Here is a 26147-nt window from a genome sequence, read left to right as displayed (position 1 = left end):
CAAAAACCATAGACTGTAACTTATAATATATTGAAATGTAGAATATAGCATATTAGTCATGACAACATCCGCCATAGGTATTGTTTCATTTTAATATCCTGTGATTGTTTTGATTGACATTGAAGTGTAAGCAAACATTTACTTACACAAGGCCTCCACTTGCACGGAGTGACAGGTGAATATGTAATTATTTCACACATCCACAATAGGTATTGTTTCATTTTAATACCCGGTGATTGTTTTGATTCACATTGAAGTGTAAGCGAACATTCACTTACAGAAGGCTTCCACGTGCGCACACAAACACACACTCGTACAGTACACTACTATATGATGATGCTGTAACGCTGCTTGGCGCGTGCACGTTTGACATGAAAATCGGCTGAATAATGGTAGCAGAAGATGCGCGCTGTGTTTTCTGTTTGATAGAATTTGTAATAAATTGTAATTTCTTGTGACCTGAAAATACTAAGCAGCAAACTATAGGTATAGGTCGAGGTCTGAATATTGTGGTGGTAAATTCTAGGATTTGAAAGGATCTAATACGCCGATTTCTTACTGTACCGGTATTTTAGCTTCCGCGGCCATACATTGGAAGAGGTTTCCAAGACTCAATATTCAGCCACCCTCTGATATGAGACATCATATGAATTTTATTTGAATATTTTTTCATATTGTGAAACATATTTTTTTGAAAATATAAAATACTTTACCTGCCGCGCCTACATGTACCCTACGAAATGTTGTACGTGGACCGTAAACAAATGTATATCTTTGTTCTTTTTGACTGCAAAATAATTCTTTAAGAAAGATAAATACAATATGAACTTGTAGAACTATGAAGTCACGAATTAAAAAGATTTTTAAAGCAATGCCCTTACTCCATACAACCTCTAGCTTTCAAGGTAAACCACACTTTGTCCATGGGCAATTTATTTGTTGATTTTATTCTATTATTTATTGACGCTAAGAATGCTTTTCTGTCTCCCATTTATATGAAAAAAAAATTAATGAGTGATTTGATGCCCTCTGGTTTCAGACCCTGATTTTGTACCAAATAGAACAGGCATCAACAATTCATTACTCATCTTCATATGAGGTGATGCTACATACTCATCTACATGTACATCTACATCATATGTTGCCACAGTCACTATTGACTGTTACATAACAGATTTAGGATAGAAAGAAAAAGAAAAGATATATGACAGCTGTGAATTCTCCTCCACAACCCAAGCCTCTCCACTTGCAAAGCTTGAGGCTGACACAGCCTTGGGAATCATTGGTGGTTACTTACAGCTGGGGTCCTTACACTAACATTAGAAGAAAAGGGATCCAAGGCCCCTGCTAGATCTGCTGGCTAGATCTACCAGTTGGCTAGAGTGTCTCCTGGGGTAAAATGCCTGTCCACCGGGAGGTTTACCAGTGTATATCTACTCTTGTAGATCATCTTGAGCTGTGGGTCCAGATTCCAATGTTTCCCATTCAATGCATTCTACAATGTTGGTGACGCTGCTCGCTGCTCGGCCTGTCCATCATATAGTGGGCGCCGCTTTATTTTTCTGTGCTCATTTCAAGTAGATGTAGGGTAACTCACTGTAATTTCGGAAGACCACGTAAGTTCGGAAGATTCCTTTTACGGCCTCTCCTCGACGGCAGAGGGAATACCTATTCGGAATAGGTTTAATTTGAAAAAGGGGAGGTAGGTTGGTATTTCCTGGGAATTTGCAGGATCCCGTCAGTATATGTATATACATGTTATAACGCTGTGGTTGACGTCATGCCAGTGCTGGTAAATTGGATCGAAAGTCTTAGTAAAAAAAAAAGGCGCTGACTCTCCTCATTTTCATAGTAGCTTCAAATTGTAACTCCGTTCTAGTAAAACATTAGAAACAGCTGAAAATGACTCAAAATAATGTTTCAATTGTTCCCTACAAGATGGGTCCTGCTAATGTACAAAACGACGAAATTATGAAATATGAAACAAAATTACCAAGTATGAAACGAAATTACGAAATATGAAACGAAATGCGAAACAAAATTACAAAATGTTGATTTTTTGCGAGTAATGCTAAAGTACGATACGAAATACTAAGAATTTGTCGTATTTCAGACACAACCATACTATAGTCAAAGCTCATAACGTCACAGGACTGTCAAAATTTAGGCGATACATATCAATGATCTTTTGAAAGTATTCAAGAATTTATGTTCTTTAACTGTAAGGTTTTAGCTTATTGACTTTTTGAGACGGTCCCAAAGTTAATATTATTAACTTAATTATAATTAACGCTGAAAAACGCTGAAATTTCGGGGAATTCCCTTAAAACGCTGAAATCGTTCTAGGAACCAACGATGCACCGATCACATGTACCTGTTATATATACTGTTTGGAGGAACCTCTGTGCTGGTTCCTGAACTTCGCTGAAAAAGCGGAAACACCAAAACGCTGAAAATAAAACGCTCAACTTTCAGTGAATTCAAGAAAAACGCTGAAATTTCAGGGAACTCCCTAAAAATGCTGAAATCGTGCTAGGAACCGACAATACACGTTTTGAAAATTTTTTCCGGACCTGGTATCTGCTGCCGAGTCCTAAACCGTGCTTTAGTCTTGATCGAATTTTCGTGTTATGGAGATATGCCTACAAGGTCTTCGTCTTCGGCTCCGTTCAACATTTTCAACTGGCATCGGACCATAATTAATAGGTTAGTAGCTCGAAGATGCCCCCTGGCCTCATGAAGTGTGATTTCATTACTGGCGCTGTTGCACATGACGTCATATATCGATTTGCGAAATACTTCCTTGTTCAGAAAAACGTTCGCTGATTGGTCTATTTAACGGGAAAACCAATAGAAGGCTTAAGTCGTTTGTTACAAGCGCTTCGATTGGTACGACCGGATTCTGGTCGGCTAGTAACGACTCAAATGACTCGTGAGGTCAAGGGGTTCGGCGAACAGCTTTAGCGTAGTGGGTTCGAATCCCTTGACGGGTGAAGATGCAAAATAGTAGCTAGAGTGGAGAAGAGGTCCCCATAAATGGTGCCATAATTTCGGCAAATTCGATAGGTAACGAATTTCGGTTATATGTTTGAAATTAATTGGTCCTGAGAGGCAGAATGATGATGAAAAAAGGAATTTCCTCGACCTCTTTTGCTCGGAATATGGGTACCAAACACGGTGTGGCATTTGGCTCGGATGTACTGGCATACCTGTACTGGGATACCCCTCCTTTCTAAAGGTTCAATTATTTCAAAAGTTATGTTGGGTATGTGAGGCAAAAACAACTTCAATGCGTCGCTAAGATGCTGGCCTATGAGCATTAAAGGTCAAGTGCCCTCTAAATAGAATGTTGTATAGAACCTTTTTTCTACCTATGTGTATAAATGATAAGTGTGTTACTAATTCTGATTTTAGTAAAGCCATTACTGAGAAAGAAAACTTTAAAGTCGGCTATTATCACCAGTTTGCCGTACACAGCAGGTGCGCGTTTGCTGTGAAATACCCACGATTGCTGACGTCATTGTAGTCAAACACACATTTCCACGTGCGTTGTACCACTGAAGAATAACTAACTTTTGGTGCACTTTATGAATAGCGAAGCTATGGCAAACTAATAGATTTGATTTAAAACAATTAACTTAGCTTTATTAGACAGATTTTAAAACAATCCGTGGTGAAATAAGCAGTGTACGTCTGAAATAATCCAACAGTTTCCTGTCTAAAATCCTGCACCGCATAATCACCATTCGCAGCGTATTTAATCCTTTTAGAAGTTGTTTAAGATTCTTAAATTCTTTCTGATGATACTGTTATACGTAAAAGAACAAACATACAATGGATAGCCAGCAGTAGAGCTGTGAATAAAGCGAAGGAATGATGTTGTTATAGATTTTATATATACGCCATGTGTACTGAGTTCACACACATGTATGTTTTTTTGGCAAGGATGACGCACGAATGTGGCGCTGACACGTGGCTGCGGCCAAGATGCATACGCTATATTGGTCAATCATCCAGTTATTTACTTTTACTGATTTAAGACACATGACTTAAGACATGTTTTAAGACACAAGTGATTTTTTTTCTTTAAGGCTGATCGCAGGTCATCATTTATATATACTTAAGTATCATTTGGAAAGTAAAACCTCAAAAAGTTTAGAGGGCACTTGACCTTTAAGCAGGATTTCCCCTGAATTAACGCGCTTATTGTGATGTCCGGGTGGATGCAGGAGGATTTAAGGAGGACAGATTCCTCATACTAACAATGAACAGCCATGACAATACAAAAAGCAACTTTATTATATGCGGATGTAATAATTACACAATACTTTGCAGCTGTAACAAATACCACATTATCCCCTCTTAATTTTACATGCATAGTTTCCAAATACAGGCATCGGCAAACATTACATCACTTAAACATACAAGTATTCTAGACAACCTCGCTTTCAATTAACCGGTTAGGTTTCTTAACAGTCCTGCTAGAACGTCGCAGTGCTGGCACCTTCCCAGAATTTTTTTGGGGATCTAAACTTCGAACAGCACTAATTTCAACATCTCCCCTCTCAGGACATGGACCCTCAGATTCCCATACTGATGTACATTGATCGATGTACTGATCATCATCAGTTTACCTTAAACGAGTTTCGACCACATGTTTCCTAACGTTTCTACCACTTAACAATTTTACTTCAAGCAACCTATATCCTAACTTACTAACCACAGTACCCGGCAACCATTTGGCTTCGAACCCGGGGCATTCTCAAACAAAAACTGAGTCACCTTGAGAGATTTCTCTACACAATGTTTTCCTCTTATCGTGATTCCTCTTTTGGCTCTCCTGACGTGCTTCGACTACTTCAGTTAAACATGGAGAAATCAAACTCAAGCGTGTACGCAGCTTTCTACGATACAATAACTCAGCTGGCGATACCCCAGTTACTGAATGAGGTTGGCTCCTATATCTAAACAGAAATCCAGTTAATCGATTCTGCAAACTACCCCTAGAAAGTTTTTTCAAACCATTTTTGATTGATTGAACCATTCGCTCAGTTAGTCCATTAGAAGCAGGCTTGTAAGGTGCACTCTTTATGTGCTTGATTCCATTATTTATACAAAAATTTTCAAACTCGCTACTAGTAAAGTTAGAACCATTATCAGACACTAGAGACTTTGGTAAACCATGGACAGCAAAAATGCGTCTCAACTCTTCAATTGTAGCAAAAGAAGTAGTAGGCCTACTGTACATAATTGTAGCTTCGACCCATTTCGAAAATGAATCAACAACAACTAAAATCATACGATTTTGAAATGGAATTAGGTAGTCTATGTGAATACGTGACCATGGGCTTTTGGGAAAATCCCACATACTTAAAGGAGCCTCTGACAACTTTGCACGGTTCTCCTGACAAATTGAACATTTGCAGACACATTCTTCAAGATTCTCATTGATTCCTAGCCACCAGCAAATACCACGTCATACTGCCTTAATAATATAGATGCCTGGATGGGCATCATGAACTTCTTCAATAACACGATTGTGACTAGCAGTAGGCATTACAATAAAACACAGCAACAATGAACACTGAGTTCAATGGAACGGCGTTTATGAGATTTGAAGTCTGCCTGCTGGTCCTCTGGAATGTTTGACCAGTCTTCTGACAGGATGAACTCCCGAACCTTTGATAGGACTGTGTCCCTGTCAGTCAGGTGTCGAATCTGCTTAGCTGTCAGTGGTGAATTTACATGATTAATACATTGCATAAGATTTACAAACGCTGGGGGTTGAGGTACCGTACCCCCTTGATTATCACTAACTGGTAACCTACTTAACGCGTCAGCTACATTTTCAACTCCTTTACGATATTTAATACAATAATCATAACCTGACAACAGTTACCCCCATCTCTGAACACGGCGCGATGCAGTAGCTGGGATATCGTTGGCTTCACCCAACAAAGTTACCAACGACTGTTGATCAGTCTCAATTTCAAACTGACGACCATATAGATATTGGTGCATCTTAGTGACACCATAAACCACAGCCAAACCTTTCTCGCACAGGGTGAAGATTCGAACCTGTGATCTTATATTGAAAATTGTTACATCTGTTACATATCAAATTTTTGAGTTGATTTTTTTGTATAGCTGTTGCATAATAAAGTTGTTGATCAAATATGGAAGCAGGTGTTAGAGTCAGATAGATTAGTTTCCCTGATTCAAGGGCCAGTTTTATAGTTTATATGCCAGGACCCGAGGATAAACAAGAACATAAAATGGTGCCGAAACCCGGGAACACAAGAAAACTGTAAAGCTGACTCATGAAATAGAAATAGAACATCAGAAACAGCAAGTATAAACATCAGAAAATTAGACTTGAGTAACTGCTGACAAAATTTCGCAATCATGGCTGATGTTGATGCAACCGATAGTACTACAAAACGGCTGTTCGAATATCACGGATACCGGATACCGGACACCTAAATACCGGATACCGGATACTCGAGATTGCGGATTATATAGCGCGTCGGGTCTAAGGATTCGTTTCCGTGCTGTTGTAAGTAGTACTGCGGCGACACACAATTCATTTATGTCAAATTGTTACAGCGGCTACCCAACTTATTTGTCTTAATATACAGCCTGCTTTCACGTTTTTAGTGTCATCATCGATCTCAATATTATACATATTTCTTTCTGAATACTGTTTTTCTTTGGTTAGGTGAAGTTAAACGTTATATTCATTTTTTATTATCTTACTTCACCGGTGATGGATATGTATTGGTGGCCCTTTTTGGTTTTTCTGTAAAATCCTTTCATTAATAGGACTGAGTACTGCTAGGCCCTATATCTCAAGTTGGAAGGCCATAAGCGAGTCTGGCAGTTCTAAAGTTCCTTCTAATAAAGTTTGTTTTAAAGATCTGTACATTTTGTTGATTTACGATGGAATAGTTGAGCTGAACACCAATGAAATACAAGTATTTACAAACAAAGAATAAAAATTCGTTTTCTTATTTTATGGAGGAGAATATTCGGTATATTCTATTTATTGGACGATATGTCTACATTTCATTCTCAATCACGATGTCCCTAAAAATGAAATTGAGTCCATGGCGGTCGTCGAAAATCAACACCACTGGACACCAATTGTTTTGGTATAACCTTCAAAAATCAGTTCGTCGAATACCGGTTCCTACCATAGTTCGAAGTGACTATTTACCCTGATGTTAAATTTGATTCTAAAGATCATGAAAATATAGATCGTCAATAACGCTTAACTTGATTAAAATGGCCTTCTTCGTGAAACTGAATGATATAGATATTTTGTATTGTACAGTACCTCTGCCCAAAACGGTAACGGTCTATTCGGTAATCCGTTCAAATTGGCAGAATGATAAAAAATATTTTCTGTCCACTGTGTGTTACCGTGTCTGTCGTATGTAATCGTGTTATTACTCGGAAGCAATAAATCGGTATTGAATTGTCTAAACCGGTAACATTTGTATGCTACTGTACTTGAAAAGCATAAACCGATGTATTATGAAAATAATATAGGCCTTTTATTCTTCTACTAGATCTCACACGAACTGCCGTTTACCGCTGATCATTAGACCCGATGCGCTATATACTCCGCAATCTCGAGTATCCGGTATCCGGTATTTAGGTGTCCGGTGTCCGGTATCCGTGATATTCGAACAGCCCTTCAAAACGTGGTTTAGGTAAGCTGAAAAAACTTAAGAAAATAGAAAAAAGCACTTTGAGTAGACTCCTAACAAAATTGACAGCAAAGGTGTTAGAAAGGAATGGTAGTCAAGTACTAGAGATAATAGACAATATTCATGAGAAAAGAGATTTAGTCCTGTCAGTACTAGATGAGTTAGAACAACTCCACTTAACAGAAAATAATAGTAAAGGCGTTCAGAATATTCAAGCTGAAGCAGAAGAGGTTTTTAATACAACAGAATATGAAATAGAAAAGGCTCGCTCTCTGTTATTGAATCGTTCGGTCAATGAATATAATGACATGAGTAAAAAGAAAAGTCCACTCCAAGAAAGAGAATTAGCCTTGAAGAAGATGAATCGTCTGTTACAGCTGTTTCCAAACTTGAACGCATAAAAGTTCCTGTATTTGATGGAAATAAGTTGACATTCAACAGTTACTGGACGGCCTTCGTGAACGTAGTTGACAGTACAGATGAACCAGCAGTGGCAAAATTGAAAGCTGGAGGAAAAGGTGATTATCTCGGTGATGGTGCTTGGTATAGCATTGTATCTCGAAAGATTCCTGAGATATTGCTTGTACAGTACTATGACTGGTTAAGCTCGAGATCATGATTCGAAGACTGTTGATAGAAAATTACCGAATAAACGTAGTGGTACCTTCGTGGGTAATTCAGTAAAATGTAGCGTGTGTGGAATGGAACACACTGAAGTAAAATGCGACCGTTTCCGAAAGATGAAAATCGATGAACGTTGGACTACTGCAAAAAGGCTTGGTTCATGTTTTCGATGTTTACATCCGTATCACCGTGGGTCGGATTGTAATAGTAGACGACAGTGTGGAGTATCTGGCTGTACTCTAACACACAGTTAGTTTAAGAAATCAGAAACTTACGATCGGGAAAATAAAGATGATGAAACTACAGATCAAGAAAATATCCAGTCGTCATTACAAACTGACGTAAAAAAGAATGGTTCGTTTATGGCGAAGCAGATATATGCTACAGATAGTTCAGTGAACGTTGGAATGAGAACTCTTCCTATCTATATTGGTGATGGTCATGATAAACGTCAGACAATAGTTCTTCTAGATGAGTGCAGTGACATTAGTTACCTCAGTACTCACGCTGTATTGCATATGCGTAATTTGAAATATAACAATGAAACTTTGACGGTTAAAGTATTCGATGGTTCGGAAATTTCAACGAAATCGAGAGTTTGTGATGTAAACATAAGACATTACAACGGTTCAGATAAAATCTTAGCCACGCAGCGATTTTACGTGGTGGATAACGTTTGCGACAGTATGGTGTCGATTGCATGGTCGAAGATAGGTAATTGGTGGACACATCTGCAAGGTATACCCTTTCCAGATGTTGGTGTTAATTCTACAATTGAGGGAATACTTGGAAAAGATTGTAGACATCTACTGTACTGTTTGAAAGAAATATGCGGTCCAAAACCGTCGGATCCAATCGCTCGTCTTTGTCTGCTCGGTTGGACGTGTATCGGTGACAATGTAAATCAGTCACATAACGTGAAGAAACAGACTCATGTAATCTGTCAAACGATTTTGGCTAATCGTGAAAATCCGAATGAAGAAGAAATTTCGTTAGATTCTACCCTTAAAGCGTTTTGGGAGATAGAAAAATCGGATCTCGATGAATCAAGATCTAAATTATCAGTTGACGAAGAAATAGCTCAGAAAAAGCTTGAGCAATTGTTGAAGTTCGACGGCAAGCGTTATGAAATTGGCGTTCCTTGGAATGATGAAAGTCCCTATCTGGAAAATTATCAGTCAGTAGCGTTGAACAGACTCAAATTATTAATGAAGAAAATTGATTCCAATCCGGACATCAAAAAATCGTATGAAGAAACAATCGCAGAATACCTGACCGAAGATAACATTGAATTCAAAGGTCCGTTAAAATCGTTCAAAAATGTTGATGCATGGTATTTACCTCATTTTCCGATAGTTAAGCCAGATAGAGAAACAACAAAAGTACGGATCGTATTTGATGGATCGTCGAAGTACTAAGGAAAAAGTCCGAACTCCGAAGCTTATGCCGGACCGAAACTTCAAGCTGATTTATTTGAAGTTTCCATTAACAAGTGGACTCATAGCTATGGGTGCAGATCTTTCACAGATGTATTTGCAAATAGAAATGAAGCCAGAAGATCGAAAGTATCATAGATTTCTCTGGAAAAATCAGATATCCGGTGAAATTGAAGTCTATGAATTTAAAAGTCATGTATTCGGTGGAACATACTCTCTCTGCTGTGCTCAGTATGTATGGCAGACTCATGCGAAAATGAAGAAAGAAGTTTATCCCCTTGCAGCTGATGCAGTTGATTCGAAAACATACATGGATGACACAATTTGTTCAATGGATGACCCAGATGTTGCCATAGCCACCAGACAACAGTTAACAGCTTTGGCTACAGATGGAGGATTTCATTATAGAAAATGGATGTCAAATGACAGAAATGACTTAGAAGATATTCCGGAATCCGATAGATTGAAGATTCAAGACAATGTATTGCCAAAAACCAAAGTTCTGGGTGTCTACTGGAAAGCAGAATCAGACACATTTGAATATCAAGTTAACGTACCAGAATACCACGACAGTATAACGAAACGTGAAGTTCTCAGTCATATCGCTCGGATATTTGACCCGATGGGACTTATAACACCTAAAGTCCTTGAACCGAAAATCATTCTGCAAGAAACCTGGCTGAAAGGACTCAAATGGGATGAGATTCTTACGTCACAATTACATCAGAAATGGAAATCGTGGTGTGAAGATTTGTCATTGATCTCATGTCTCCACATACCAAGATGTTTGAAGACTCGAAAAGATGTAAAATCGGTGACTTTACATACATTCGGTGATGCTTCGATTAGAGCTTACTCCAAAGCAGTGTATCAGTTAACTACATATGAAGATGGTTCAGTTACTGTCACACTAGTTACTGCAAAATCGAAGTTGGCTCCAACAATGAGTATTTCAAATTCCGAAGCTAGAGTTAATGGAAATTGGTATGCAGTTGACAAGACGAGTATGTAAAGTGCTGAAATTACGAATAGAAAAAGCTACTTTCTGGAGCGATTCTTATGATGTTTTGTTCTGGTTAAGAGGAGAAAGTCGAAGCTACAAGACTTCTGTTTCCAATCGTATTGGTAAAATTCATGAAGTTACCTCTCCGTCTCAGTGGAGATACGTACCAACAAGCTGTAATCCAGCAGATGTCGCGTCAAGAGGCTGCAGTATAGTTCGGTTGAAAGATGAAGAGTTATGGTGGCACGGACCACAATTTCTATGTGATAACTCAGACTCGTGGCCAGAAACAGAGATCAAAATATCATCCAAAGCAATGGATGAAATTCGTGAAGATTGGAGGGATTATATTACTCATGAAACAGTCGAAAATCCAGATGCAGAAAAACCTACTGGGTTTATGATTCGTGCGTTGGATTTAAATGTCGAAAATACAGAAAATCGCAAAGAAAATGATGATTCGATGACGAATATTCCACTCGATGAATTTGTGTGGAGTTTGAAACCTAGTCGATGGTCTAGATGGTTACCCGTACAAAACGGTGGTATATCCTCGACAGGAAAGTTTTCGCTGGTTCGAATTTATGCGTGGATTAAGCGATTTGTATTGAACTGTATAACGTGTAAGTCAAGCAGAAATTATGATCGTGTATTGTCTCCTGATGAACTGAAAGCAGCGGAAGTAGAGTTTGTGAAAGTAGGTCAAAGAGAAGCTTTCAGTGAAGAAATAGTAGCATTAGAAAAGAAGAAAAATGTATTACTCAGTAGTAAAATCGCAGGATTGAACCCATACCTGGACGAAAATGGAGTTCTTCGATCGCGAACGAGAGTCGAAAGATGCTAATTATTACCGGAAGAAACAAAATTTCCGATAATTCTGTCAAAGTCGAGTGACATTACAAGACTTTTGATAGTACAGGCACATGATGATACTGCACATATTGTAGGACCAGTACATATTCTTAACACTCTTCGTAGAAAATATCTGATTTTACAAGGGTCGACTGTGGTTAAGAAAATCGCGAACAACTGTGCGTATTGTCTTAGAGGGTTACGAAACAAGCGTCTCAGTCAACAGATGGCTCCTCTGCCTAGTATTCGAGTAAACTCATCATGGAATGTGTTTTCAGAAATCGGTTTGGATTTCGCTGGTCCGTTTTCAGTTAAGGTGGGCAGAGGTCGTGCTAGGGCGAAAAGATACCTCCTTTTGATGGTCGATCTGCAAGTCAGAGCGGTACATCTCGAAGCTACTGATAGCCTGGATACAGATTCGTTCCTTTGCGCATTCTCAAGATTTGCGGCGAGGCGTTGTTGGCCCAAAAGATGCTTATCAGATAACGGTGGAAGTTTCGTTTCAGGAGAATCAGAGTTGAAGGAGCTCGTCGATTGTCTTGATAGTCTTGATCAAGATAAGATATCGAATAACTTAGCAAATAACGGAGTAAACTGGATTTGGAATCCACCTGTTAGTCCACAGGTGGTGTATTTGAAACAATGATTAAAGCCGCAAAGTGTTCGATAAAAGCAATAATCGGAGGTAGCGAATTAAACGATGAGCAGTTTCGTACAGTCGTTACATTAGTTGAAGGACTAATGAACTCGAGACCGTTGGTTGGTCAAGATATAAATGAACCTATATTGACACCAAATCATTTTATCGTGGGACGAGTCAGCGGAGATACTGCGCCGAGTAGTGTAGACTGCATTCTGTTCAATTTGCGTAACAAGTGGCGACATAGTCAGGAAGTCGTTCGTCAGTTTTGGTGTAGGTGGATCCAAGAGATTCTACCTCAGTTGAGCGCGAGAAAGAAATGGTTGTCTCCAAATCAGTTGCGATCGGAGATATTGTGTTATTTATTGATAAAGATCTTCCAAGGCAGCAGTGGAAATTGGGAGAAATCAAATTGGTCTATCCAGGAAAAGATGGATTAATTCGTGTTGTTGATGTTGAAACCTCGAAGCGTTCCATAGGCAATAATTCGACACCGGGCATCTTGGATAGCCTAAACATTATCAAGCGTAGGACGGATACCCTCATAGTTGATACGTTTTCCTATGTAAGTGACTTCAGGCAACATGAATTCACATTTTGGAAGCTTAACACGTAAACCTGCTTCCAGTAACCTGCTCAACACTTGACCCAGATTCCTGATGTGATCTTGGTCATCTACACCAGTCACTAATACATCATCCATGCGGATGAATGTGAGAGGGATTACAGAGCTGCCAACCCGTACGCTTCCACCTTATTTTCATACGGCCGTGGCCTATTGTGTACGGTGTTACGGTCGCTCTTTATTTAGTACGGTCTTGAATAGAATTCTGAAAGTCTAAAATAATTGACTCAATAGTCAATAGTGGGCCTACAATTAGCAGTGGAATGCTATCAGCATCTTATCAACAGTCATTATTCCCGTCAGTATTGTTTTGTCTTTCAACAGTTGTGTTGGCGCGCAGCCAGCGCAGCGTTCAATGCTTTTGTAATACTATAGTCTCACACAGACACACTTCCCTGCTGTAGTAGCATTGATCAATAGAGAACATATATGGCTATTAATACATGCGCTGTGTTGTAACACCACTGAGACGCACAAGGAGAACTCTGGCGCACGCGTCTTATAATTTAATTCAAGGATAATAAAAGCTTTAAATTACGAGTAAGACTTTTATGAATCATAAACTGTAATAAGGGGCTATGAATTAATAAAGCAATTAGATTTAGAATAAAAACGGCTATTTATTGAAGAGTTTTGTAGTGATACGTAGATGGATTAAAAGAATAAATCACAACATGTATATCTCCACATTGCTATTGAATATCAAGATAGAATATGTAAAACTGAAATGATATACATGATTCATTTTACATATTCATTTACAGATTCATTTTACATCGAAACTTTCGATGTAAAATATATAAATCCTAGCATTAATTCTTACAATATCTTAATCTTGTGGTCGACTCATTTATTTTTGGCTAGAAATTCCATTTTTGGACAGGAACTGGAAGCTTATTTCGTGTCGCGTTATTCTTGGAAAAATACTGACAACCTCAAGAAAATACTGACAAACTCAAAAAATTGTACTGACAACATCTTTCTGAGGTTGCAGCTCTGGGGATACCCTTCAATATGTTCTCAATGTGCCTCTGAAAAATTCCAGGGGCTGATTTAATACCAAAAGGCATATGATTGTAACGATATAGTCCTTTATGAGTGTTGATAGTTGTATACTGCTTTGACGATTCCTTTAGTTCCATCTGTAGATAGGCTTGCGATAAGTCGAGTTTCGTGAACTTTTTCCCACCAGCAAGTCCTGCAAACAAATCTTCCGCTTTAGGTATCGGATACGAATCTAATTTAGTTACTTTATTCACAGTCAGTTTATAGTCGCCACAAATCCTCTCCGAATCTATCTTTCTTTAACATAGGCATTATCGGACTGGCCCATTCACTGGTTTCGATTGGCGTTAGGATTCCGTCTCTAACTTCACGGTCGAGTTGATTCTCAATTTTCTCCTTCATCATATACGGCACCGAACAAGCTTTGATGAATATTGGTGTGGCATTCGGATCCACTTTCAAATTTATCTTAGCTTTGTTGAAAGTTTCAAGTTCCTCTTTGAAAACCTGGTCGTACTTTTTCAACAATTCTTCTACTGAAGTACAATGCGGAGTCACGAAGTTAACCTTCGCACGGTCGTCTTTGATCTGAATGTCCAGCGCACGTAGCCATGGACGCCCTAATAATGTTGGGCCGTCTCTCGAGACAATCCAAAGAGCCAACGGTTTAACTCTTCCGCGATACTGAACTTCCACTTCGACGTATCCCACAACATCGATGATGTCGTTCGTATAGGACCGCAAGTCTAACTCTGACTTTTTAATAACAGGTCGATTTACCTCGCTCCACAACGAATCAAATGTCTTTTGACACATTATAGAACGACTAGCCCCAGTATCGAGCTCCATCTCTACCGAACGATTATTTATAACTAGCGGGATCACGATTGTGAACATCAGAAATCGCTGTGATGCGCCCCATTAATTCATATTGGTTCTCGAGGGCTGAAGATTCTACACGGTATGCTTGCCCTTGTCTCTCAGACCGGCGATTTCTACGCTGGTTTTCACGACCTTTATTGCTGTTTTTAGCATTACAAGCCTTCTCAATATGACCAATCTTCTGGCAGAAATTACATTTGACATCTTTGAAACGACACACATGAGCCTTATGAGGCCTTAAACAACGGTAACACTGAATTCGACCCGCTGATTCTTTAGGAAGCTGATTCTGACTATGAGGCTTAATTTGCGGTTTCGGGTCCTTCGGTTTAACATGGCTTGGTCTAGCGTTCGAAACCCGATTGACTACAGGGTTTGACCCAGATATCTCTTTCATGTTCTCCTCTGCAGTTTTTAAGGACCTAGCTATCTCCACTGCTTTAGCGAATGTCAGGGCATCTGATTCCGACAACAGGCGACGCTGATTGCGTTCGTCATTCACCCCGATTACAAAACGATCGCGTAACATCATCGGCAGTTCAGACCCATATTTGCATTTGTCAGCCAGCCCTTTCAAGTCTGCTACAAATTGCGAAACAGTGCCAGATTTCTCCCTGACTAGCGAGTTAAATTTAAACCTGGCCAGGATAGCACTCATTTGCGGCTTTTTATGGTCTTTCACCAATTTTACTAGATCTGCATAGGTCTTATCACTGGGTTTGGATGGTGCAATTAAGCTACGGATGAGTGAATATGTCGCCGATCCATAAACAGTGAGCAGAACGGCTCGCTTCCGGTCCTCCTCTTCCAAGGCATTGGCTACAAAATACTGTTCTAGCCGGTCGGTGAAATTCTCTCAGTCATCCGACTCAACATATTCGGAACATAAACTAATTAGACTCATCTTTAAAACATTTTCCTCGTCGCCAAGTGTGATTTAAGGAGGACAGATTCCTGATACTAACAATGAACAGCCATGACAATACAAAAAGCAGCTTTATTATATGCGAATGTAATAATTATACAATACTTTGTTTGATGCGGCTGTAACAAATACCACACTTATATATGAACTGAACTCTCCAATTTCTTGTTTTTACTATAGGATATCAAAGATTTTGGAATAGTGGTCTGAACGCAACTTTTGATCGATTGACAGAGGACCTTATTTCCTTGACAAGAGCCGGAATCTTCAGTTGAATCAGGAGGAACAATAATTCTTCAGGACAGACACACTTTATAACATGATAATTACTTGCCAAAAATTAGTACATCAAAACTACATCAGTTCCAAAAACTAACATCATGCTTCCCCAAAATGGAAAATTAAATAAACAATATTTGTCTTCATTTATTTACATTTCATTTGTCTGTGCATCATGATATAAATTGTTGTTATTTTTTTTTTATGTGCATGTACCCGTATGAGCTAACAATGGAGTTTTCACTTCATTTGAATAAATTCTTAACTACAGTAATTCTAATTTTCAATAGTTTTTCTTATTGTTTGGTAATTCCTTGCAACTTCTAATTTCCACTTTTCTACGTTCCGACAAATAAATTTGTTGAGCGAAAACAAATGGATGTTTGAATGAAAGCGATCCTAGTCAATCAAACAATTTGTTCAACGAAAAACCTTTCATTTAAAAAAATTTATTCGGACATAAGCAACTTTTTTCGATGAAATTTTCAATGAAAATCTTCATTTTGCCAATAAAATATCGTCGATAATTGTGATTGATCATTGGAAGTCAGAACCAGTTAAAAACTAATACATGCCTTCTAATAAATATGAATCCTCCTTTACAGGGAACTTAGCTTTAACCTAGTAGAGGCTACTTACCTCTGTAGGCCTTTGTATATGTATAGGCCTAGCATCCGGACAGATTGGTCTTAGGCCTATTGAATTTCAACCCTCCTAAACATCGTAATCCTTCACCTTATTCAACAGGGATCGGTCTCTGGGGTACCGTATTCAATTCATGAAATCGATTTCATTTTCGGATTGTAAATTGTAGCAATGTTGCCGGATTTTTATTTCGAATTGTTATGAAGTTCAATGCAATGAGTCCGTTAATAAACGCAAGAATTATACTTGGTTTGTTTGAGACAGTAAAGCTTAGTACTGGTAGGCCCAAAGGTCGCGTACAACTAGATAAACACTTCGATCTCCTTTACCCCGCGGCGAACGCCTACTCCGAATATCAAGCATGAGTCCAGCGTACGGATAAGAGTATGTTATATACTTGTATTTAGTAAATACAAGTATAAAATTGTGGATTTGACTATGATCAGTATGTACTGTAGGACATATAGAGTATTGATAAATGGTTGAAGCCCGCGGCCGAATGAAGTTATATATTCTTTTATTTTGATACCTCGTCGACACAACAGCTTTTCGTAAATTTGGTAACGAAAATTAGTTAACTAACTTAAACTAACTGTTTGAAGCCCGCGGCCAAATCACTGTTAGTAATAAATTTATTTTTACTTGATTGAATTGTCATGATGAGGAGAAACTCACAGCTGATCCCCGGAACGACGATGAAGAGACACACGTCGATTCGTCGATGTTTATGGCTCGACAGTGCTTTTAAAATCTAGAGCAGTAAATTTCCTGTGTATCGGTAATATGATTTGATGAGGAAAATGGGTATGTGTTGAAAATTACTGTTTGAAAACCGCGGCTGAATGTGAAGTCTTGCAGCAAAAAATTTGTTTATTTAAACTTGAATTGATAATCGAAATGACGAGCAAAAGAAAAGTGGCTATCGTAATCAATGTTCAAATAAGATTTTTTCGTCTTGTTGAAGTAAACGGCATTCTTGGAATATTCAGCATAGTGTTTAAAGTTGGCTTGTACGGTTGTGATAGGGTTTTCTTAGGTTCATACTCCACACATACTGTTAATGCATATCTCTATAACCAAAAGTTAGGTAGAGACTAAAGCAAAGGTTCTGGTCTCGGCAGAGGCCCCGGCCCGGAAAAAATTTCAAAACGTGTATTGCCGGTTCCTAGCATGATTTAAGCATTTTTCGGGAATTCCCTGAAATTTCAGCGTTTTTCGGGAATTCCAAGAAATTTCAGCGTTTTCTTTTCAGTGTTTCAGCTTATGCAGTGATTCTTGTTTTCATCCCGGCCCTTTTCATACATTCAAGTTTCATATCAACGCTAACACAATATACACATTTACAAGTGACTAGGTTAGTCTTGATACTCTCACATTTGATGGATGCAGAGAAGCATTTGGTAAACCCTATAACTGCTGTAGGATGGGCCTCTTTTCATGGTATGATCTCTTTAAAAAATATCAGTACATATGCTTGCTGGTAGTCAATCTCCGACCCGTTCACTTTTTCACATTTTTTTAGTTGCAGCTATTTGCATGTTAAGAATCTAGATAGCAGCTTACCACTTTCTCCTCGAATTTTATTTGAAATATGAGTTTTCTATAGGCCTGCTTATTTCTTAAACTTTCAATCTTATTTATCAACACAATTTATAGAATAATCATTTAATAACTCGAGAATGATAGACATTTAAGATAAGATACCAAACAAATTTGAATTTGAAGAGAAATAAATACTTCTTACCGAGTTTTAAATTGACTTACATGATAATGCAAAAATCTCGACACAATTTGCCCGTTCGATAATCTTAGTAGCAATGCCACAATAACAGGATTCATGTGATTTAGATATCAGGAAAGTGCCCACATTGTAAATTCACCAGTTTCCCCTAAACATTAAAACTGAATTATTACTGGTTATTCAGAAAAAGACTTATCCAACAGGAACTCAAATACAGAAATGTCATTTCAGTGATCAGTGATTACAACTTAAGTTAAAATACAATATGAAATATGTCTTAAATGAAACTAACGCTACACATGTCTCAAAAAACTATTATTTTCAAAAACATAGTTTTGACAGTCAACAGTTTTGTTTCACTTAAGTAAACATAATTAAAAGATCAAGCATAATGACTAATATGATGAATTTTCTATTATTCATGGGAAGCGAACCAGTAGCTTTGAAATGAAATCTGTCTCAAGCTTTTGTAGTTATTGCTTTACCAGTAGGCCTGTATGTATCTTTATTTTTAACTTGCAGATATTCAACCCAGTTTCAGCCCTGCTTGTGATCGATGTACAGAATGATTTTATTGATGGGACTTTAAGCCTTAAGAACTGTCCATCTAATCACGATGGTTCAGAAGTAGTTCCTGTTATTAATAATATCTTAGAAAATACCTCATTTGATGTTGTTGTTTACACATTTGACTGGCATCCACCAAATCATTTGTCATTTGTCGAAAATGTAAACTTAAGATCCTTAGATTCATCAAGTCAAGTAAGTCTGTGAAATGGTTCTCAAAGTTTTAGCCTTTGTAATCAAAAAAGGATGAAACCCATGAACTTAAATTTAAATTTATCTTTATTAGGTATCTGCTGAAAAAGCTCAGGTATTAGACAAAATAGTTTATGCTGGTCCACCAAAACAAGAGCAAATATTATGGCCTAAGCATTGTGTCCAAAATTCATGGGGTTCGGAGCTGCACAAAGATCTTAAGGTAATTTAATTACGGTTAAAGGCTAACTTCTGTCGAGCCATGATATGATGAATACCAATGCCACTAAGAATAATGTAATATAAGAAATGGCTTATGTATCTTCTTGATTTCCTGGGGCCAGTTTCTTAGTCATGACTTCATGACCAAGTCATGACCAAAAGTGGTCTTAAATCTTAAGACTGGTCTAAGTTTTTAGATTGTCTATAGGCCTAGAACTGAGCTGGTCTTAGACTGGTCTTAAGTCCAGATGAAAATCTTCCGCGGATTTCCGTGGTTGAAGGTCCATTTTTATCATTCTTGAGATTGATGTAGATCCATTGAGAAAATGATGGGGGGTTAGGGTCTTAGGGAAAAGTTGATAGTTAGATTGTAGCATACTTAAAGAACAAATGGTAAAAGCGTCTCACAAAACCGGTGCTACGATGCTAGAACCACTGCAGTTCAATAATATATATACATGCAATAGCGCTGCGCGGGAAATCTATATTTAGAATCTGCGGTTGCGTGCTTCGATTCATCCAACAAAGCATAGCCTCCATGCTCAACAAAAGTAGTCATTATTTTAATTCGGGCACAATACGCTTGGCTTGAGAGATAGATTGGACGATTCATTTAGGCCTAAGTATGAACATGTTCTAGTGATCTGGATATCATCGGAGCCATCCTTTTCATGTACTCAAAACATAAACAATGAACGATCAACCACTTGGCAGCAGTCTTATTTTGTCATTGGAAAATGGGCCTCAGGTGCGCCAAAAACTTCTTGAAATTTTCTGAGGGGTGGTCTCCCAAACCCCCTTTAGGGGCTTCGCACATTCGGTGCTCGCGACTGCTGGCCAAGCCAGCAGTAGTTAGCCTCTTATACTTTCATTTCCAATTTTTCCGCGTTTTTTAAACGCCTCTGTTTTCATCCCTGTAAGTCTAAGCCTTGACTATGCAACCGGACCCAGGGACTGAAAGTGATTAGCCAGATATGATTTTCTGCCAGTTATTTTGTTACCTGATAGATATCAGTCAAAGTGAAATGGCCTTGTTACATTTAAACAAAGGAGACCACTCATGCCTAAATGTCGTTAATATTCAGTAAAAATAGAAAGCAAACCGTCAAGTTAAAACATTTATGAATTGATGAATACATTTCTGCATTTTTGAAGAAATTGTTTCATTTGTTTTCAGACTTGGTCCTTATTTGTACTAGATAACAACTCATTGACTTATATTGTCATGAGGATTCTTGGATCTCCATCACCAGGTTCATTCAACAAAAATACCATACTGACAAATTAGGTATCATTGGAATGCTTTTAACTTCTGCTACATGGAACTGAATTTTATTTCCATGGAAACTGGTAGATTTCATTGTTAACTGGTGACCAAGGTAACTAACTCAGGGAGGAAAGTTTTCCGGATTTATCCGGAATTCCGAATTTTTCAAGTATGAGGAAATTTTTTTCTGAAAAGTCTAAAAATAATGAGAAAATGTGAGGGGGGTAAGGTTTACTGAAGGTTTGTTGGTACTGGTGGCCGTAAAAGCGCCGCAGACCAGACAACATTCCGTTTTACATTTAGATTCTATTTCTGACGTTTAACAAGTGTATTAATTTCCTTCTGCTGCAATTATCGATCTTTCGGCGATGGCCTTTCACCTGTGTGACGTGACCTCATTTGTACCTGTAGACTATTTATAGCCGCCAGTAGAAGTACGTATAGCGAGAAAACATAACGTTGTGTCCACAGTCTCAAGTGTCTATACTCAATACAGTCATTCGGGCAGCGCCGTCGGCGCTCGCGAGGCGGTGTAGGTGTGTGACTTTTATTCTTCCGGATTTTTCTTCTCTGGTGACTTTCCTCCCTGTTAACTGGCTATCTACCCTGATGCACTGGAAATATTAAAATTGACCATATTTCTTAAACCCTTATAGTTATTGGAATGGTTTTTCTTTGTAGGCTTGGATTTTACGTATTGGCGATACAGCAGTCATGATAATTTTATGTTTTTAGTATTCTAACATTCCAAAATTTGATTTGTTAACAAGAACTGCCTCTTTTTATTGAACATGGACATGAAAATTAGAACATCACTATAAACTTTTCAATTTGATTCCATCCTTCCTGTTGTATACACCGCTATTTCTCTTCATATGTGAATATGAACAGGGGCGGATTCAAGGGGGGCAGGGGGAGCTCTCCCGCTCAAAATTTCAAGGTGCCCTAAAAAAAAAGTTTTTCATTTTTTTTTATTTAAGTAAAATTCTTTATAGAACTAAACCATCCGTAATTGGGTGTTTCAAAAATATAGTTGATGTTTTCCGGTGACTTTCATGGGGGGGGCCTGGACCACTCTTTCTTTTCACTCTTATCTTTGCCTATTCAATACATGTCTAGGATACAGGATTCGCAAATGCTGCCAGGTGCCACCAGAAAAGCCCAGATAGCTCTTGAATTGCATCAAATTTAGAAAATTTTCTGGGGGAGAAAATTGCGGTGCGAAGTACACATCACACCTCCGGTGTGACGCTCTTAGAGTGCCCTTCTTCATCAAAATGTGCCCTAACTTAACCTGCTCCCCCTCCTTAATTAAACCCTAGATCCGCCCCTGATATAAGAGTTACTTTTGCAGCCTGACATGAGCAAGCCTTCATACAATTACATCCATCAATGCATCTTATAAAATTTACCCTCCTTTTAGGTTATTGAAGGTGCGGTGTTTTCATATAAAGGCACTAATCCAGAAGTAGACAGCTATTCAGCATTCTGGGACAATGGAAAGCTAGGCCAGACCGACCTTGCCTTGGAGCTCGCGAAGAGGAAGATAACTGATGTTTACTGCTGTGGTTTAGCCAGTGATGTATGTGTAGGTAAGTACTTATTACTTTACTATAAGGTGTAAATAGATCCAGTGACTAACCACAATCCAGGAAGTATTCTTGGCAATGAATGTGTGGTAAGATATCCACTGTTTTCCATTGGAAATAATTTTTAGGGGCGGTCTTAAAGACGTGAGCCCTTATCAGGAGCGGGACCCAGAAAAATGTTATATTTGGAGATGCTCAGATGCGTTATCCCAGCATCTAGGGGTCAAAATCATAATAGTTTAAGTTTGGTAATTTTTATGGTCTTTCGCTTTAGATGAAAATCTTCCTTTCAAAGATGGATTTTCGATCTTTTAGTTTCGTTTCCATCATTCATGAGAACGGTGTAAATCCGTTTTAAAATTTTGGGGGGTTGAGGATTATCAGTCACAAAGGTTTTCTGAGATCGGTAGATCAGTGTGGCAGTAAATGCGCTGCAAACCGTAAAAGCGTTCACCATAGAAATTAGAGTGAATAACCCTATGTGTTTTCCCGGTCTCCATTCAAGACAGTACAAATTCAATCGATAATTGTATCTATTTGAATCGTAAACATTGTATTGATTGTAGCACGGAAAAAGCTGTTGGCGGACTCAGAACCGGCCCGTGTATCTGATATCTGGCCTGGGCCGGATTTTAGACTTGTGGATTGACCGGGACTGACCGTGTATCAGATGTTATGCTACCGGTGAAATTCAATTCAATAGTTGACTTTGTTGCACGACGTCGCAGAGATTGACTCAATTGGTGGTAATTTTCATTAAATTAAGTGAGCTCCTCCCACTTGTGACCTCCGGTAGCTCAGGCAATGACACTGCGCGTCGTTGCGAACACTAGTTTCATTTGTTATGGACTTCCGCTTTAGCGTAGTCCATTTTGATAGGCCTATCGCATATGAAACTTTCTGCCTTTGGTACTGAATAACTTAAGGACAATACTAATAATACAGCACTAAATAACTTCAGAATAATTCAGAACAAGGCTTAGATTCTCTTCAGATCTTTCAAAACATTCAATGCAGTAATGAAATCTCTAACCCTATTGAATTTCATCGGATTTGTTGCTTATATATCAATTTAGTTATTTATTTGTTGTTGGAACTACACTTCATTTCGGAAGAACACATGCCCTTTTACGTATATTCATGCTTCACACACATGCTCATTACAGACCTGCTGCTATGTGATGTATTGATCTCTGCATGATATGAAAAGCACGCCTCTCGCGTGGCCTAGTTAAAGTGTTAAAGTTGTTACCTGGAAACTGCAAATGATTCAACTGCCAGGGTTGTCGCGGCTGGCTGTGAAAAGCAGTGAATTTTATAGAAGAACTTGGAAATTGTTCAATTCACGAAAATAAATTGTCTAACAAACTTTGTACACAGTGTATAGAAATCGTCACACCCTGAACGTGAAGAGTGTCTATTTGAGTTGGTGGGGAAAACCTGCTACCATGTATATTCATGATGAATCATCATGTAGTTGTGTGTGATGGAGATCGTATCAATAGATAGATTTTCATGAAAACCTGGACGTATCGGCCCCACTCCGCGCGGTTGCGCCACCGCGCGGGATTTACGCGAAGCAGCAAACACAAACATGGCCACTCTCTCAATTTTCAATGATAGAAATCGTGTGTGCATTTCAATTATTTCGACTGTTAGCGTTTTAAGGCACAATATAAGTTGATGATGTGATATGGCGATGTTAATTAATGATAATTCCGCAGTGAAGCTAGTCACGAACGGTGCCGATTGAGTGTACAGCTGCCAAAAACACTGAAATGTGCGTAGTTGCGTAACTATTTGCAGTGAATTGCAGACGAAACGTGAAGCCTTAACGGCCGTTTAAAAAATTTATACCAATCGCAATTGTAAAATAAAAATGTGATAGAACCTAAGTTAAATTTTTGGCCATTTCTAAAATGTTATTACTAATTTTTAGTCAGTCCCAAACGTTTAGTTTTCCAACAATAATGAGGGGTGGTAGATAGTCATGCAATTCAAGTCATCATTTACACGTTACTTCCGTGTTGTTGAAAATCTCGCGAGTTCTGGACCAAACCCCATTGAACAATGTGATCTGTGTGCTGGCCACAAATGTACACAGATCACATTACACTACCCATTACACACTCCAGTACCCACAGCTTTCATATATCCATCCAAATATTTAGATAGTCTTTCTTCCTGGATTCAATCAAGGGGGACATCTTAGGCTTTTTGGTTTACCTTTGTCGGCGATATGAGGTTGGCATTGAGCCAATTCATGTAAAATCGTGGTACGTTTTTTATGTGAGCATTTGTTTCATTGGTTCTTCGCTTAAACGACGTATAATCGATGCGATTGAAGACATGGCGAATCTCCGTCGATGTACATGTCATGGTTAAAATTCTACGAAAAACTGTTTTTGGCGGGAAAATTCTTAGCTCTCGCGTATAAGATTGCAATGACAGAATGGGATTGGCTGTTTTTGGGATATACAGGGAATTCCGGCGCTACTAGAATAATTATGGGAAAGCCATAGAATGGCGTACGTTTCTTTGGACTAGGTGCCGTATACCTGCGAATTTTAAATGCTCATTGCTGGTAAGGATGCAATTATTCCACACATCCGCCGTAGGTATTGTTTCATTTTAATACCCGGTGATTGTTTTGATTGACATTGAAGTGTAAGCGAACATTCACTTACACGAGGCCTCCACCTGTGCGCGCAGAGTGCTACACGACCGCACGCAAGCTCGTACAGTACACTACTCAAGGTGATGCTGTAATGCGTGCGCGTTTGACATGAAAATAGGCTGAATAATCGTAGCAGAAGATGAGCGATGTGTTTTTTGTTTGATAGAATTTGTAATAAATTGTAATTTCTTGTGACCTAAAAATATTAAGCAGCAAACTACAAGTATAGGTCGAGGTCTGAATATTGTAGTTGTAAATTCCAAGATTTAAAACGATCTAATAACCGATTTCTTCTGTACCGGTATTTTAACTTCCGCGGCCAACACATTGGAAGAGGTTTCCATGACCCAATATTCAGCCACCCTCTAATATGTGACATCATATGAATTTTAGGCCATCCCATATTAATTGTCTGTTTGCCGTAACCTGACCGACCCGACTTCAAAGGTACCGAGTGAAAACTTATTTTCTGGGATTCATTGAAATAAATTTTATTTTTGATAAAAACGGCCGACCGACCCACTGCCTACGTATGAGCTACATATTATATATGTTTGAATTCAAGTGTGCATCGTGTGAAAACATGCCTTGTCAATGTGGCCTAATTTAAGTTTTCCAGGAAACTGGCAGTGTTCCACTAAGCTGCCATTCATTCTCATAGTGACTATATCAAAGCTGGTAACGTAAAACCGCTCACATATTCAATGTACTGTTTCATTTTTAACACAGAGATGACGCTCTGGACGAAGTTATAATTTTAGAATAATTCTCAAAATCTACGCTATTAGACAAATTTCCCGTGCACAACGAAGATGATTTTTGCGATATTGTTTCCATGTAAAAAGGTGATAAATTTGTTTTTTTTTTGCCCAAAAATTTAGCAAAAAAAAATTTTTCTTACCTACTGACTCATCCTGAAAAGTTGAGTCGGTGTTACGGCTAACAGACAATTACTTTGGGATGGCCTTATTTGAATATTTTTTTCATATTGTGAAACATATTTTTTTTGAAAATATATAATAATTTCCCTACCACGCCTACCTGTACCCTACAAACTTTTGGACATGGACCGTAACCAAATGTATATCTTTGGTCTTATTTGACTTCAAAATAATTCTTTAAGAAAGATAAAATACAATTTAAACTTGTGGAACTTTGAAGTCACGAATTAAAAAGAAAGAAGGTTTAATTCTTCAAAAGTTATCTATTGTATAAATATCGCATCAATCAATAAATCTGTCAAACTTGTTATGTTCATCCTTGT

General features: G+C 38.4%; 1 protein-coding gene across 3 annotated transcripts in view; it reads left to right on the top strand.

Moving 5' to 3' along the window:
* LOC141905773 (nicotinamidase-like) overlaps positions 1–26147 on the top strand; it is an 81000-nt gene that overhangs the window by 33466 nt on the left and 21387 nt on the right. For 2 of the 3 annotated variants that reach the window (XM_074794792.1, XM_074794791.1), the window contains 3 exons: positions 18892–19131; positions 19223–19351; positions 22041–22209. In XM_074794792.1, the coding sequence (XP_074650893.1) occupies positions 18892–19131; positions 19223–19351; positions 22041–22209 (538 nt within the window). The remainder of the gene's footprint in view (positions 1–18891; positions 19132–19222; positions 19352–22040; positions 22210–26147) is intronic. The other variant, XM_074794793.1, reaches the window with a different exon arrangement.

The sequence above is a fragment of the Tubulanus polymorphus genome, chromosome 5 (genome assembly GCF_964204645.1).
Source record: "Tubulanus polymorphus chromosome 5, tnTubPoly1.2, whole genome shotgun sequence".
Taxonomy (NCBI): domain Eukaryota; kingdom Metazoa; phylum Nemertea; class Palaeonemertea; order Tubulaniformes; family Tubulanidae; genus Tubulanus; species Tubulanus polymorphus.
Note: the sequence above shows the minus strand (reverse complement) of the source record. Positions and strands in the feature narration are given on the sequence as shown.